General features: G+C 26.5%; 1 protein-coding gene across 3 annotated transcripts; it reads right to left on the minus strand.

Annotated features, from left to right (window-relative positions):
* Positions 1–2,356: 2,356 nt before the first annotated feature.
* On the minus strand, positions 2,357–5,866 carry LOC108225110 (14-3-3-like protein). 3 transcript variants are annotated; one of them, XM_064078918.1, is made up of 10 exons: positions 5,657–5,866; positions 5,451–5,533; positions 5,212–5,247; positions 5,042–5,118; positions 4,802–4,864; positions 4,180–4,293; positions 3,774–3,865; positions 3,538–3,647; positions 3,305–3,453; positions 2,357–2,829 (listed from the first exon to the last, which is right to left on the minus strand). In XM_064078918.1, exons 7-10 carry the CDS (start codon positions 3,780–3,782, stop codon positions 2,804–2,806), a joined length of 294 nt encoding a protein of 97 aa, XP_063934988.1. In that variant the 5' UTR covers positions 3,783–3,865; positions 4,180–4,293; positions 4,802–4,864; positions 5,042–5,118; positions 5,212–5,247; positions 5,451–5,533; positions 5,657–5,866; the 3' UTR covers positions 2,357–2,803. The 3 variants fall into 3 exon arrangements, with proteins under 3 accessions (XP_063934988.1, XP_063934987.1, XP_063934989.1); XM_064078917.1 differs by having other exon boundaries at positions 5,632–5,866; XM_064078919.1 differs by lacking the exons at positions 3,774–3,865; positions 5,657–5,866 and having other exon boundaries at positions 5,451–5,625.
* Between the last annotated feature and the right edge of the window lie 8,896 nt (positions 5,867–14,762).

The raw sequence follows: 14,762 nt of genomic DNA on the forward strand, positions 1-14,762 counted from the left end.
AAAATACACTTTGCATCCCCAGACTTTTAACCCGTAGACACTTTGCACCCTTTCCGGTAAATTTTGCCGTTACCGTTAATTTTTACAGGGGCATTTTGGGAAATGTAATTATATTTAATTAAAATTAGATCTTTATTTAAATTTTTTGACCATCTAAACGATATTTTTCGGAAAAACTTAAAGAACGAAAGTTGTAGAGAATAAAAGGATCTTCTTAGAACTATAAGGTTCAAAATTTTCGTAATTCTTTTTATAATTATTATTAAAAAATTCAAAAATTAGCAATCTTGTAAAAATGAACAATCGTTTTTAAATAATTATTTAAATTTTGAACCTTATTGTTTTAAAAAGATCTTTTTATTCTCTACAACTTTCGTTCTTTAAGTTTTTCCGAGAAATATCGTTTAGATGGTCAAAAAATTTAAATAAAAGTCTGATTTTAATTAAATATAATTAAATTTACCAAAATGCCCCTACAAAAGCTAACGGTAACGGCAGAAATTAACGGAAAGGGTGCAAAGTGTCTACGGGTTAAAAGTCTGGGGTTGCAAAGTGTATTTTCCAAAACTATTAGGTGCAATGTGCAATAAGCCGAAACCAAAGGGGTGCCAATTGCAATTAACTCTAATTTTATTATAACCAAAATATATTAGTTTCAACAACTTCTCGGCATTGCCTTCGGCGATACCTCGACTTCTATCTATCAACACCGATAAAGTCATATTTAAATAATTCAATTTAAATAAATTCATAAAAATACATTAATTATATTTAAAAAGTGTAACATAAGATATTATTCAATTTTTTTACAAAATGCTAATATATCGCAAATTTATACAATTAATATTGTTTATATATCATAATAAGATACAATGAGCAATTTAGATTATCTAAAAAAAAAGTGTTTATAGCTTCTATTCGAGATGTCAAGGACATTGGACGACACATGATAAACTCTTAACCGGTGAGTTATCCAAAACTGTATGAAGCAAAAAAGTATGTAAGATCTAAAGACCCTTATTATAAATTCATTTCATCAAACACATCATTAATAATTCATTTCATAAACGATTTATCGCTATAAATATGACACTGTCAATAAATATTGATAACATAAAAATATTATCATGTGGTATATATAATTTTATTATAACAAAAATATAATTTTAATTTCAACAACTTCTTAACTTCTATTCGAGATGTTAACTATAACTTCATTTATGTTCCTTGCTATTTTGTTTACTTTTATATGATTTAATTATCATTTTAAATTATTTTACATAATTTCTAATTTGAATTTTCGTTAATCATTTATAATTAAAATTTAAACAAATAATATTTATATTCTGTTGAAAAGGTTCATACCCATCTCAATTGGTTCAACAGTCTCCGTTCTAGTATCAATTTTAGTTTCATTCTCACTTTTACATATATTTTAAGGTATATACAAAATATAATACCATACCTTTTTTTTCGAAATTGATCTTTTTATTTAGTCTAATATTCATGATTTTATCTAGTAAAATTAGACTCAAACTAAATTTATTTAATATAAACTACTCAAATATTAATGTAATTATGAGTAAAATAGATATAAATGAGGAACTGTTTTTGCATACATATTGTTTAAACAACTTATAAGTCAAGCCCGACTTCAAGAATTTCAAAATTCTAACTTTTATAAATGACCTATTTTTATTTTTAAATTTGAGTTTACAAAATATATAGATGCACTTTAAAAGATAATATATAATATTTCACTATTATAAAGATAATTTATATACCCGATGAGTTGTAATTTAAAAAATTTATCTAGACACATAACTACAAATTAATTTTCTTTTATAATTAACATACTCCCTCCGTCCCGCCAGGAAGTTTACGTACACTGTTTGCACGCATTTTGAGACTCTCGTAAAATATAGTTCTATAACGTATTTTTGATTTTTTCTTTTTTTAATAAAAGTTTAAACTTCAAACTTTTTTTCAGGATTTTTTTAAAAAATATATATATAATGTAAGTATACTTTATAAGAACCTTAAAATGCGTGCAGAAAAGTAACGTAAAGAACCTGGTGGGACAGAGGGAGTATCAAATATAAGCAATAAACACTTCTTTTGAGATAATCTAAAAAGCCTAACTGTATATAATTATGATATATACATATATAAACATTATTAATTATATAAATTATGATATATATCAACATTTTGTTAACAAATTGAATATTATGTCAGAAAAGATATTACACTTTGGAAAAAAAGATAACAAACTATTCGATATAGATATCATTTTTTAGTGAAAAGATTTCTCGGCATGGCCGATCTTTAAAAATAATAAATTCAAATATCAAACTCCAAAAAAAAAATGACATTATGGTATATGAATATTATTAATTATTGGAATTAATAACATATTAACATTTTGTTCTTAAATTGAATATTATCACATACAGCTTCAAATAAAAGAAAAAAAAATATTCAAAGAAGGGCAAATCAAATCTTTGATGTTGCATGCTCACTATCTCACAGCACCTCCCCTCCCCTCCCCTCATCTCATTTCTGTCTTAACTATCCCCAAAACCCATTTTCTCTCGACACTGTGCACCAATCAATAACCCTATTTTTTCTGCCAGATTTCCACCAATGCAGGACAATGTCTCACAGTCTCACCCAAAACTATCTTCTCTGACAATGAAACTATCTTTTGTATACATGGTCAGTGGAGCAGAATCAATCATCCTGCAATGCTAGTAAATTTCACTCGACAGACTCATATGAGAAATTAATTCTTCACTTGTTTTCAGCAGATGCCACCCAATGCCCCTCCTGAAAATCATTAAATAAAATATACATCAAAGCCAAAAGAACACAAAATGACGTCAAATAGATGTCAATGCATAGAACTACTTCACACCAGAAATCGAGTACTATTTTTAGAGCACATTTAAGATAACATGGGGCAAAATTCATAAAAGTTTGGCCTGGAAATTCGATCAGCTAGCAGCAGTCTCCAGTTTCTCCCTCTATTCTGTAAGTAGCATTTTTAGCTCCGCACTTCGCAGTGAGATGAAGACAACATATCTATAGGATTTGTATGAAAGAGTATTTTGCTATCAAGTCCTTTAATTTCAATGAGTTGGAATTTGTTGTCATTGTCCATTTTAAAGTAACAAATACTAATAAATAAATGTTCTGCTATCAAGTCCTTTAATTCCAATTCAGCCAACTATCTTTTTTGTTTATGTCAAAAAAACATATGACTACATATCTGATGAAGATGAATATTGATAAACTAATATACCTCCATCCTCCGGTAAATCAGAGGTCCACAAAATGAGATTGTCTCTTAACAGCTGCATAATTAAGGTGCTGTCCTTGTAGGACTCTTCGCTCAAGGTATCGAGCTCTACAATTGCCTCATCAAAAGCTTGTTTAGCTAATTGGCAAGCCCTGCATTACCAACCAATACTACTGAATTACAGTTTTAAAGGAAAGATACGGAATAAAGAGGATTGAGGAATCTGCATAAGAAACCTCTCAGGGGAATTCATTATCTCGTAGTAGAAGACGTGGAAATTCCGAGCAAGCCCTAGACGGATTGGGTGCATTGAATGGAGTTCTTTATTTGCAGTTTCAGAAGCAGCCTAATCAAATGCCATAGGAAAAACAAAGTCAAATGCCATAAGACAAAATCAAAACTATGTAAAGTGTGATGCACAGGTCTGTTGTTTAATTTATTAACACATTTCTAATTAAATAGATATATATACATGCTTCATAGCCTTTCAATGATTTGTTAGAGCATTCTTTCTTTGTCTGGTCAGTCTTGAACTCAGCACGATATTGATAGTAGTCACCTTTCCTGTATTGATGCAGCCATGAAGTAAGACAACTCAGTTAAAGAGTTAAACATGAATAGTGTACAGAAGACTTGAAACAATAATAAGCTAATCATTAGACCATTCTCCATGATTATCAGTCAGTAATCAGATTAACATGAGAGTCAAACCAAACTCTTGATTTAGCAACTTGTAGCAGATGCAGTATAATTGTGAGTGACAGATAAGACCGCAGAGATCTAAAAAGACACTTGATTCAAACGACAAACATCAAGGCTTTAACAAACTAACACTCAAAAGGTGTGATTATATATAGATAGATAGAAGTTCAACATACCATGTCTTAGGCTGCTTGAATAGAGACACTGGATTATCAAAGTATAAAGCAAGCACATCCCTATTAATCACACCATGGACTTAGCGCAGAGATTGCCAACCCACCTACACTTTTCTGTAACGAAAAGAAATTAAAAATTACAAAAGACCTTAAAAGGGAGAGTAAAATTTGCTTTAGTAGCCTCAATTGGTTCACCCTTATAGTTTTAACTATGAACCTATCACAATTGAATTTTAAATTGTTATCTAAGGATGCAAGTGAATGTAACATCAACTGCTTATGCATAATGTGCTTCCGGACATCCTCTGTCGCTTGTTGTTTAAGCCAGCTAAGTACTCTCCGGACACCAACTGCTTATGCATAATGTGCTTCAATGCTCCATTAAATATCACTCTAGCAGCCTCAATTATTCTTATTTTAATCTTATAAAAAAAACTTGATGCATCAACAATTCACCTCTTTGATTTGTTAAAAGGATTAAAAAATAATCCCAGCAAAACTCAATGTGTTAACTATTGAGCTTAAGTCATAATAGCTAAGAAACTTTAATAAAAACAGTTCTTTTTTTAAAGACCTCTACAATATAATCGATAATTGGAAGAAAATGATAAGAATCAAATACCTTCTTGATCTATTAAGCACGCATACGGTCCCCTGGACATAATAACTGAGGTAAGAACCCATCCTGAATTTAAATTTAGGCGGGTTATAAACTCAGATTGGGTATCATTTTAAATACGCAACAAACAAAAACGATGAGTAACAAAATAAAATTAGAAAATTTCATATATTTAACAATATAAGCATATACAATATAATCAATTAACTAATCAAAACCCAAGCAGTCACATACAAATGTTACCTGAGTATATAGTGATATATATTCATCGATTTTGCTCTTTTGAACATATCATCAAACAGTTTCCGGACAAAATTCGGCTACAATAAATAGATAAAAGTTGAATCATATAACAATAGAAGTTTGAAATGGAGATATGTTAATGTTCCAAAAATAGTGTACTATTTACATACCCGCAATCATATCCTCCGTCACCAAGAGTTGTCATTCTGGAGGAGATAACAATTAGCATAATCAATTTACAAATATTATGAACCATCAATTTACAAAATCATGGAGACACATTGCACCACCAGAACTAAATACAGTTAGTAGATTTCAAATAACAATAGAACGAATATCCAAATACACCATTAACTTCAAATACTAACAAATCATTAGGAAAACTAATAGTCAAAGGAAGGGCGCTGACTTGGTAGAGCACGATAGAAACTATGGAGAGAAAGAGGTTTTCTTCCGCACATATCATCAAACATTTTGTGAACAAAGTTTAGCCTGCAAATAAGATTGAAAGAAATCGTTAAGAAGAGTAGTACTTCAGAAGAGAGGTTACAGGAAAGAAGTTTTAAGAATCAAAATATAATAGATATTACATGGAAGAAGAGAAGCGGGAGATACGGTGCTAATATGCAGTTTTGAATTTTGAATTTTGAATTGTTAATATACTGAATTATAATATCAATTGCAGCTGGATTGTCCTTCTGCAGAGGAAGCTTCTCCGAGAAGCTTTGAAATTCATCCGGTGCTCTTTTGAGTATGTGTAATTGTGTATGTTCTGTATATGTAAATGAAACAGCACGTGCAAGCCTCCTGTCCAGTCATTTAATCCAGCTTCCTCCAGAAGACTCACGTTGTATTCAGGAAAATAGTACCGAAAGATGGAAGATAATATAATAAAGGTAAATGTATTAAATAATAAATAATTGATTAATGTGTTTAACTCGGCCAGTGTTACAAAATCGAGAATCGATCTAATGAGCTGAGTTTTCAATTTAGGATTAATCTGAGTTAAAATCGGATGTATTTTAATATTTAGTTATTATTATATTAGTTATTTAATACTCACTCCGTCCCTTTTTAGCTGTCACTTTGACTTTTTACACATAATTTAAGGTGTTTAAAAAACATAATTCCACTAATTATTTTTAAAAATATCATTTTATGAATAAAAATATAAATCATAAAATTTAATTCAGAAAAAGAAAGTTTCAAAAATAATACTCCCTCCGTCCCCCTCATTTGTTTACATTGGGGGACGGGGGATCGGCACGCATTCTAATGCTCTCATAAAACGCAGTTTGATAAATTATTTTGAACTTTTTTTCTTCCGAATAAAATTTCGATGTTTATATTTTTATACAAAAAAAAAAATTTTGAAAAATAAATTATACAACTATGTTTTATATGCGCCTTAAAGTGCGTGTCGAGCAGTGTAAAAAAATTGTAAAGAAATGAGAGGGACAGAGGGAGTAAGTGAGAGTATGTTTTTTAATCACCTTAATTACATGCAAAAAGCCAAAGTGACAAATAAAAAGGGACAAAAGGAATATATATTAACTTCATCATGAATTCTACAATTATTCATAATTTTTTTATTATTTTTTTTTGAAAATTACAATTATTCATAATTAAATCAATATAATATTTTAATTTCAATACAATATTATATATACTTTGATTAAAAAAAATTATAAAAATTAATCAGATTTTAAAAATATAAAAATTAATTGGATTTCAAAAATATCAATTAGCAGGTGTTTTTTGTTTTTGCTTCTATTCTTCATTCTTCACTCTTTATTCTTGATTCTTGATTCATTATTAATTATGAATTATGTGTACGTGTGTATCTATGTGGTAACAACGCTGTGGAAAGTTGGTACAACAGTAAAAAACCTTCACGTGCGCGCGAGACGTGTCAGCTGGAGAAGGTAACATAAGCGGTGGCAGCAAATGTAATTTAGCTGAAGTTTAAGAGTAATTTGCTAGCGTGGTCATGGTACTATGCTGAATAGGCAACAGAAACTATTATATGTATATATAGGGATAGGATCAAATAAAAACTTTTTTAAGTTACAAACTTACAAACTTTTTTGTATTCTCCCATCGTGTTAATCTTTAGTTATATAAAGTATCTATGTTGAAAATTCTTCAAAAAACATCACAATTTTTAAAATAACGCATAAATAAATCGCGTTTTCAACACATTTATAACTGGGGTTCAACATCGGGTGTTGAACACTAATTATCATTGTGTTGAATATATCTAAAAAGATGTTTAAACTATACCTCTGGGGTTTGGGTAGGGTCTAGAAACATATATATTAGTTATATAACATGTTTACCTTAGTTCTTACATTTAAAAATTGGTTTACGTACTTCTCCACCACTATTTTAATCGATGTTCAACAAAATATGTTAAAAAAATGTTGAACTCAAGTTATATATGTGTTGAACAAAAAAAGTTTGTAAGTTTGTACCAGAACCCTCCCCTATATATATATATATATACATTGATATGGATGTGTAATGGTCAATTATGGTCAACTAGTGAATAAAGCCGCGCTTCGCGGCGGCGTTATAAATTTTATATAAATTTTGATATGATTTAATATCATAATAGCATAAAAACTATTTTGAGTCATCTTTCGGTTAATCATATCACTAATAAAAAAATATTATAAAAAATATATTATAATCAGTATAAAAATTTGTTTGGGCCGCCTCCCGTGCACGTCAAACACAATACTATATCAAAAATCATTTACATTATCATAATATCAATATATGATTCCTACTTTATATATATATATATATATATATATATATATATATTAATTTTTGCTATTAGTTTTTTTTAATGATTATTATCTTTACAATCCTTTATTTTCTATTCGAAATTTAAGAAAATTATAGGACTAAATCGAAATTAAAAATTATGCGTATTACCTTACAAATCATAAATATAAATTGTATTTTATATATGATTGTTAGTTTAAATAAATATAATCCTATTCCTTTTAGGAATCCTAAATAAGAAAAAGAATTGTATTACTTTTAAAATCCAAAACGAAAAAAATTGTATTAATTTTTGGAATCCTTGAACCTGATTTTTTTTAATTATAATTATATTTTCAATCCGAAATTTAAGAAAATTATAAGAATTTTTTTTATTGTTTTTAAAATCCAATAAAAAAACCTTTAAGATTCTTGAAATTGATAAATTGTTTGGGCCGCCTCCCGTACCCGTCAAACACAATACTATATCAAGAGTCATATACATTATGTTTCAAAAAAAAAAAAAAAGAGTCATATACATTATCATAAAATCAAGGGCTTTTTTTATTCATTCTAAATAAGAAATGAGTTGTATTACTTTTATAGTCCAATAAGAAAACAATTGTATTAACTTTAGAACCGCCTTGCATCCTTCGACTATTGAATTAATTATTAATTTTGGGTTTCATATAAATTTTTTGACTAAACAAATGACAAAATTTTCACAAATATATTATCCATAATGTATTTAGATTTATTTAAAATATCATCATAAAGTTAATCATGTTATTTTGTGACCATTAATTTATATTCTAGGTGCGTGTCATTCACTTACCTAAGATTTTTGAAGAGAAGGTAGTATTTTTGAAAATAAGATCGGAGAAGTAGTATTTTTGAAAATAAGATTGGAAAAACAGTATATAAGATAATTCCCCTAAGATCAATATATGATTCCTATTTTATATATCCTATTTTATTTTATTAATTATTTTTATTTTAAGATTACTATTTAATAGTAAAAAATTCTTTTTCTTTTATGGTTCTAATTTTTTTGCTATTAGTTTTTTTAATGTTTATTTTTACAATTCTTTATTTTTTATTCGAAATTTAAGAAAATTATAAGACTAAATCGTAAATAGAAATTATACGTATTACCTTACAAATCTTATATATAAATTGTATTTTATAATCCTATTTCTTTTAGGATTCTTAAATAAGAAAATAATTGTATTACTTTTAGAATCCAAAACGAAAAGAATTGTATTAACTTTTGGAATCCTTGAACATGATTCTTTAAATTATAATTATATTTTCAATCCAAAATTTAAGAAAATTATAAGGAAAAGAATTTTATTATTTTTAGAATCCAATAAAAAAACCTTTAAGATTCTTGAACGTGATTTTTTTGAATTATAATTTTATTTTTTCTTCAAAATTCATGAAAATTATAAGATTGAATCGAACTACTATCGAGATTGGTTGTAAGTTCATGCATATTATTTAAATGAGGCTGTGAAGATCTCAAAAATGTTTTCATGATAGAAATGCTATATTCTTGATCATTATGGAACGACGTGAGTTTAGCGCCACAATCCTGTTTAGACAATTTGAGATTGTGGAAGATGCTGTGTTTTATTTTTTAGATATATAATTTGAAAAAAAAATAATAAAATAAGATTATAAATTTTATAACTATTGAAAATAAAAATTGTATTTTTTTAATTATATTTGTTGTATAATTATTATTTTGAATAAATAGAATCTTACTTTTTTATGATTTATAAATAAGTAAAAGAATTGTACTATTTTTATAATCCTTTAATCTATACAATACTTGAACCTGGTTTTTAGATTATAATTTTGTTTTCCATCCGAAATTTTAAAAAATTATAAGAATAAATCGAATAATTTTAGAAAAATCACAGATGGGTTGCGCAAAACAAAAATTCTTGGATAATTTGCTATTGGTTGTTTAAGTTTTTTTTCTGCCAGAAATCTTTCAAGGTTCAGTTTGATGATTGGTTTTCTAGAATGGTTGAAGTCGACACTTTATTGCTATATTTTTCTCTTTAGAATTTAAAAAAAAAAATTACAAGATTGAATGAAACAATTCTAGAGACTAATTTATTATACCAACAGTAAATTTTTGACTTAAAATCAACGATGAATTTAAACCGATGGCCCAGGCTCTAAATTTGAAGAACACAACGGATAGAATGAATATTAATTTCTGTTTATACAGTAACATAAAAATATCATAACAAAAACCGAGAGCCATGTAAATGTTTATGCTAAGCGACTGCATTCTTACAAATTGGCCGCAATAAAATCGAAATAAAAGTTGCAAGTTATTAGCATCCATACAAAATTTGTTAGACTTTTCTAGATCGGAGACTTATCTCTGAAATCCAATAAAAAAAAAGAATTGTATTATCTTTAGAACTGTATTAAGCCTCATTTTTTGAATTGTAATTATATTTTTCAATTCGAAATTTAAGAAAAATTAGAAGACTGAATCGAGTAATTGTAGAGACACCCGCATCCTCCTTTATATATATATATTGATTATGATCAGTGATTAGTGCCTGTATTTATAGTTACATGTTTTTTCTCTTCTAATTAGGGACAAAAAAAATTAAAAAAATAATTTAAAATCATATTTTTTATAAGACCGTATAAATAATGAAAATAACAGTATAAAATTGAGTATGATGGAATGAATATATTTTTAGAACAGGATATTAATTATACATAAGATTTAAAAGTATTTCCCTTCTGTTTAAGATTTAAATACATTTTAGGATTACTATATTTTTTTTAAATTATAACTTGCTTTTTTATGAAGAATTTGGACAAAATCTTGGAAATTTGATGTATTTTAGGATTTCAATAGGAGAATTTTAATTTCATTAATTTCAAAACTTTTAAAAGCACAAAAAATATTAACAAATTACACAGTATTCTTATTAAAAAAATCATTCTATAAATATCATAATTTTTTAAGAAAAATTCAGAATAATCTTGAAAAAGTAATTTAAAATTCAAACTAAGGACATTTTCAAACCTATAAAAATGTTTAACAATCGAAACTTATGACAAACACGCAAGCAACGTTATTTCTGGGAGGTTGAAATGTCTTAAAGGCAAGGAAAAGTAATTACTCTCTGTCATTATACAGTTTCTTTTTGAAAAGTCCTACAATTGTATACATTCCAAAAACAGTAAAAAAAATTTATAATATAAAATATAATTATACCAACTATTTTTTTCCACTATCTCCATTTTATAATAATATAAACACTATTACACCCACTACTTTCCTCTAATAACTCAAATCTATTATTAAATATAAATAGTTGTCACCATTATACCCACTTTTCATCCAATTTTATTATTTTTTACATAATTTTTTGGTTTCCGTATCCCAATCATTTGTATACAAATAATTGGGACGGAGTAGATGCATATGCATGTACTATTTGACGCCGGTTAAAAAGGAAAGAATGAAACACATGTGAGAGTTGAGACTGTGAGTTCAATATGATTTGACAGATTACGACGGGAATGGGTTTCTTCTGTAGATCGACCAACTTTCACGTTACGGCACCAACAGCCTCAGTTTTACCTGTTCAATTTTTAAATTGATAGACAACCCTGGCTGAAATTTTTGGTCCACTTCGATTTTAAGTTATTCCAATTTTTTGTTTATTCGATTTTTTAGAATGGATCGTAATAACTTTTGGTTCTGTCTTATTTTACAAAACTAGTGAAAAAAGCCGCGCTTCGCGGCGGCATTATAAATTTTGATACGGATTAATATTATAATAATATAAAATTATTTTGAGTCATCTTCGCGTTAAACATATGACTAATAAAAATATATTATAATAAGTATAAAAATTTGTTTAAGTGGACATCCTGTCAAACATAATACTAATAATTAAATTAGTTCGAACTGCCCTCTTGTCAAAGACAATATTAATTCATAATTATTATTTTATGATAAAATTAAGTATTATAATTTAGTTCAAAATTAGTTTGAGCCGCATTATTGTCAAACACAATACTAACAACAAAACATTATAATTTATATATTAGTTTGGGTCGCCTCACTGTCAAACACAATACAAATAAAAATTATTCTAATTATGATAAAATTAAATATTATAATTGGATAAAAATTATTTTCAACGTGGTCCCGTTTTAACAGAAAAATACTATAACATGGATAAAAAATTATTTTATCCACTTTCCCGTCAAACATAATACTAATAGAAGAAATATTATTATTTAAATAAAAATTAGTTTGAGCCGCCTCCCGTGGCCGTCAAACACAATACTAATCACGAATCATTTACATTATCATAAAATCAATGTATGATTCCTATTTATATATCCTATTTTATTTGTTAATTATTTTTATTTTATGATTCTTATTTATTAGTCAAAAATTATTATTCTTTTATAGTTCTAATTTTTTGCTATTAGTTTATTTTAATAATTATTATCTTTACAATCCTTTATTTTCAATTCGAAATTTAAGAAAATTATAAGGCTAAATCGAAATAAAAATTGTATATATTACCTTACAAATCTTAAATATAAATTGTATTTTATCTATGATTGTTAGTTTAAATAAATATAATCCTATTCTTTTTAGGATTCTTAAATAAAAAAAGAATTGTATTATCTTTATAATCCAAAAGAAAAGGATTGTATTAACTCTTGAAATCTTTGAACCTGATTTTTTAAATTATAATTATATTTTCTATCCGAAATTTAATAAAATTATAAGAAAAGAATTTTATTATTTTTAGAATCCAATAAAAAAAATTGTATTACCTTTAAGATCCTTGAACTTGAATTTTTGAATTATAATATTATTTTCTATTCGAAATTCAAGAAAATTATAAGATTGAATAGAACTATTATCGAGATCGGTTGTAAGTTCATGCATACTATATGAATGAGGTTGCGAAGATCTCAAAGATGTTTTCATGATAGAGATGTTATCTTCTTGATTATTATGGAAGCACGTGAGTTTAGCGCTACGAACCTGTTTAGACAATTTGAGATTCCGGTAGATGCTGGTTTTTATTTTTATATATATATAATTTGGAAGGAACTAATAAAATAAGATTATAAATTTTATAACTTTTGAAAATAAAAATTGTATTTTTTAATTACATGTTCTATAATTGTTAACTGTGTCCCATTCTTCTCGTTAGCACTCCTTTCCAATCCATCGGGACTATAAAAAAATTGATTCGATAGCTCTGAAAATATCAGAACAAAAGACAATAGACAAATAAGATACATGCAATGCAAAACTTAAAAAACTAACTTTCATTAATGAGATTAACCAATAAGACTTCGAAGATTCTTTTTAAACCTAGGCGAATAAAAATAAAAAAAATTAGATAATAAAGGATAAATTTCTACGATCTTAGTTGTATTGTCTTGTAACTTTTATTAAAAAAAAACGAATTCTTCTTCTCTTTAAACTCAAATACTTTTTATACACTTTAGAGTCCAATAAGAAAAGAATTATAATTATAATTAGAATCCTTGAACCTAAATTTTTTAATTATAATTATATTTTATGTTCAAAATTTAAGAAATTTATAAGGCTGCAATTATATTATGACTTGGCTGCTATTATTTATTATATTATTTTATTGTAATTGTAATATCTTCCCCTGATCAGTCTCAAATCTCGAAGGATCGAATAGCAAGAACATCTAGTAACGCATGTTTAAATTTGTACCAAGACCATGGAAATTGCATAGAAGATTTTGTTTAGAATTTCGATTAAAATCAACAAACATAGTGTAAATAAGAATTGTACTTCTTTAATAATTTGTATATTAATGTATCAATGAAAAATAAAAATTGCTTACCTTTATGACTCTTATTTGAATTCAAGAAGAAATAGAATTATATTATTTTTAGAATTATAGTAAACATGATTTTTTGAATTATAATTTATTTTCAATCCAAAATTTTAGAAAAATCAGAAGACTGAATCGAACAATTCTACAGACGCCCGCATCCTCCTTTATATATATATATACTAGTGAAAAAAGCCGCGCTTCGCGGCGGCGTGATAAACTTTGATGTGAATCCGTATTATAATAGCATAAAAATTATTTTGAGTCATCTTCCCGTTAAACATATCACAAATAAAAAAATATTATAATTGACATAAAAATTTGTTTAAGTGGCTATCCTGTCAAACACAATACTAATAATAAAATTAGTTCGAACCTCTCCCGTCAAAGACGATATTAATTCATAATTATTATTTTTATGATAAAATTAAATATTATAATTTAGATCGAAATTAGTTTGAGCCGCTACCTTGTCAAACACAATACTAATAACAAAACGTTATAATTCAGATATTAGTTTGAGTCGCCTTACTGTCAAGCACAATAGTAATAAAAATTATTCTAATTATGATAAGGTTAAAGATTATAATTAGATAAAAAGTATTTTAAACTGTGGTCTCGTTTTAACAAAAAAAATATTATAACATACTTTAAAAAATTATTTTAGCTACTTTCATGTCAAACATAATACTAATAGAAAATTTATTATTATTTAGATAAAAATTAGTTTGGGCCGCCTCCCCTGCCTGTCAAACACAATACTAATCAAGAATCATTTACATTATCATAAAATCAATTACGTTAAAAAAATAATAAAATGAATGTATGATTCCTATTATATATATATTATTTTATTTGTTATTTATTTTCATTTTTTGATTCCTATTTATTAGTTAAAAGTTATTATTCTATTATGGTTCTATTTTTTTGCTATGAGTTTTTTTAATCATTATTATCTTTACAATCCTTTATTTTCAATTCGAAATTTAAGAAAATTATAGGACTAAATCGAAAATAAAAATTGATAAGAATTTTATGTATCTTATATCTTATAGAAA

Source organism: Daucus carota, chromosome 6 (genome assembly GCF_001625215.2).
Source record: "Daucus carota subsp. sativus chromosome 6, DH1 v3.0, whole genome shotgun sequence".
Lineage (NCBI taxonomy): Eukaryota > Viridiplantae > Streptophyta > Magnoliopsida > Apiales > Apiaceae > Daucus > Daucus carota.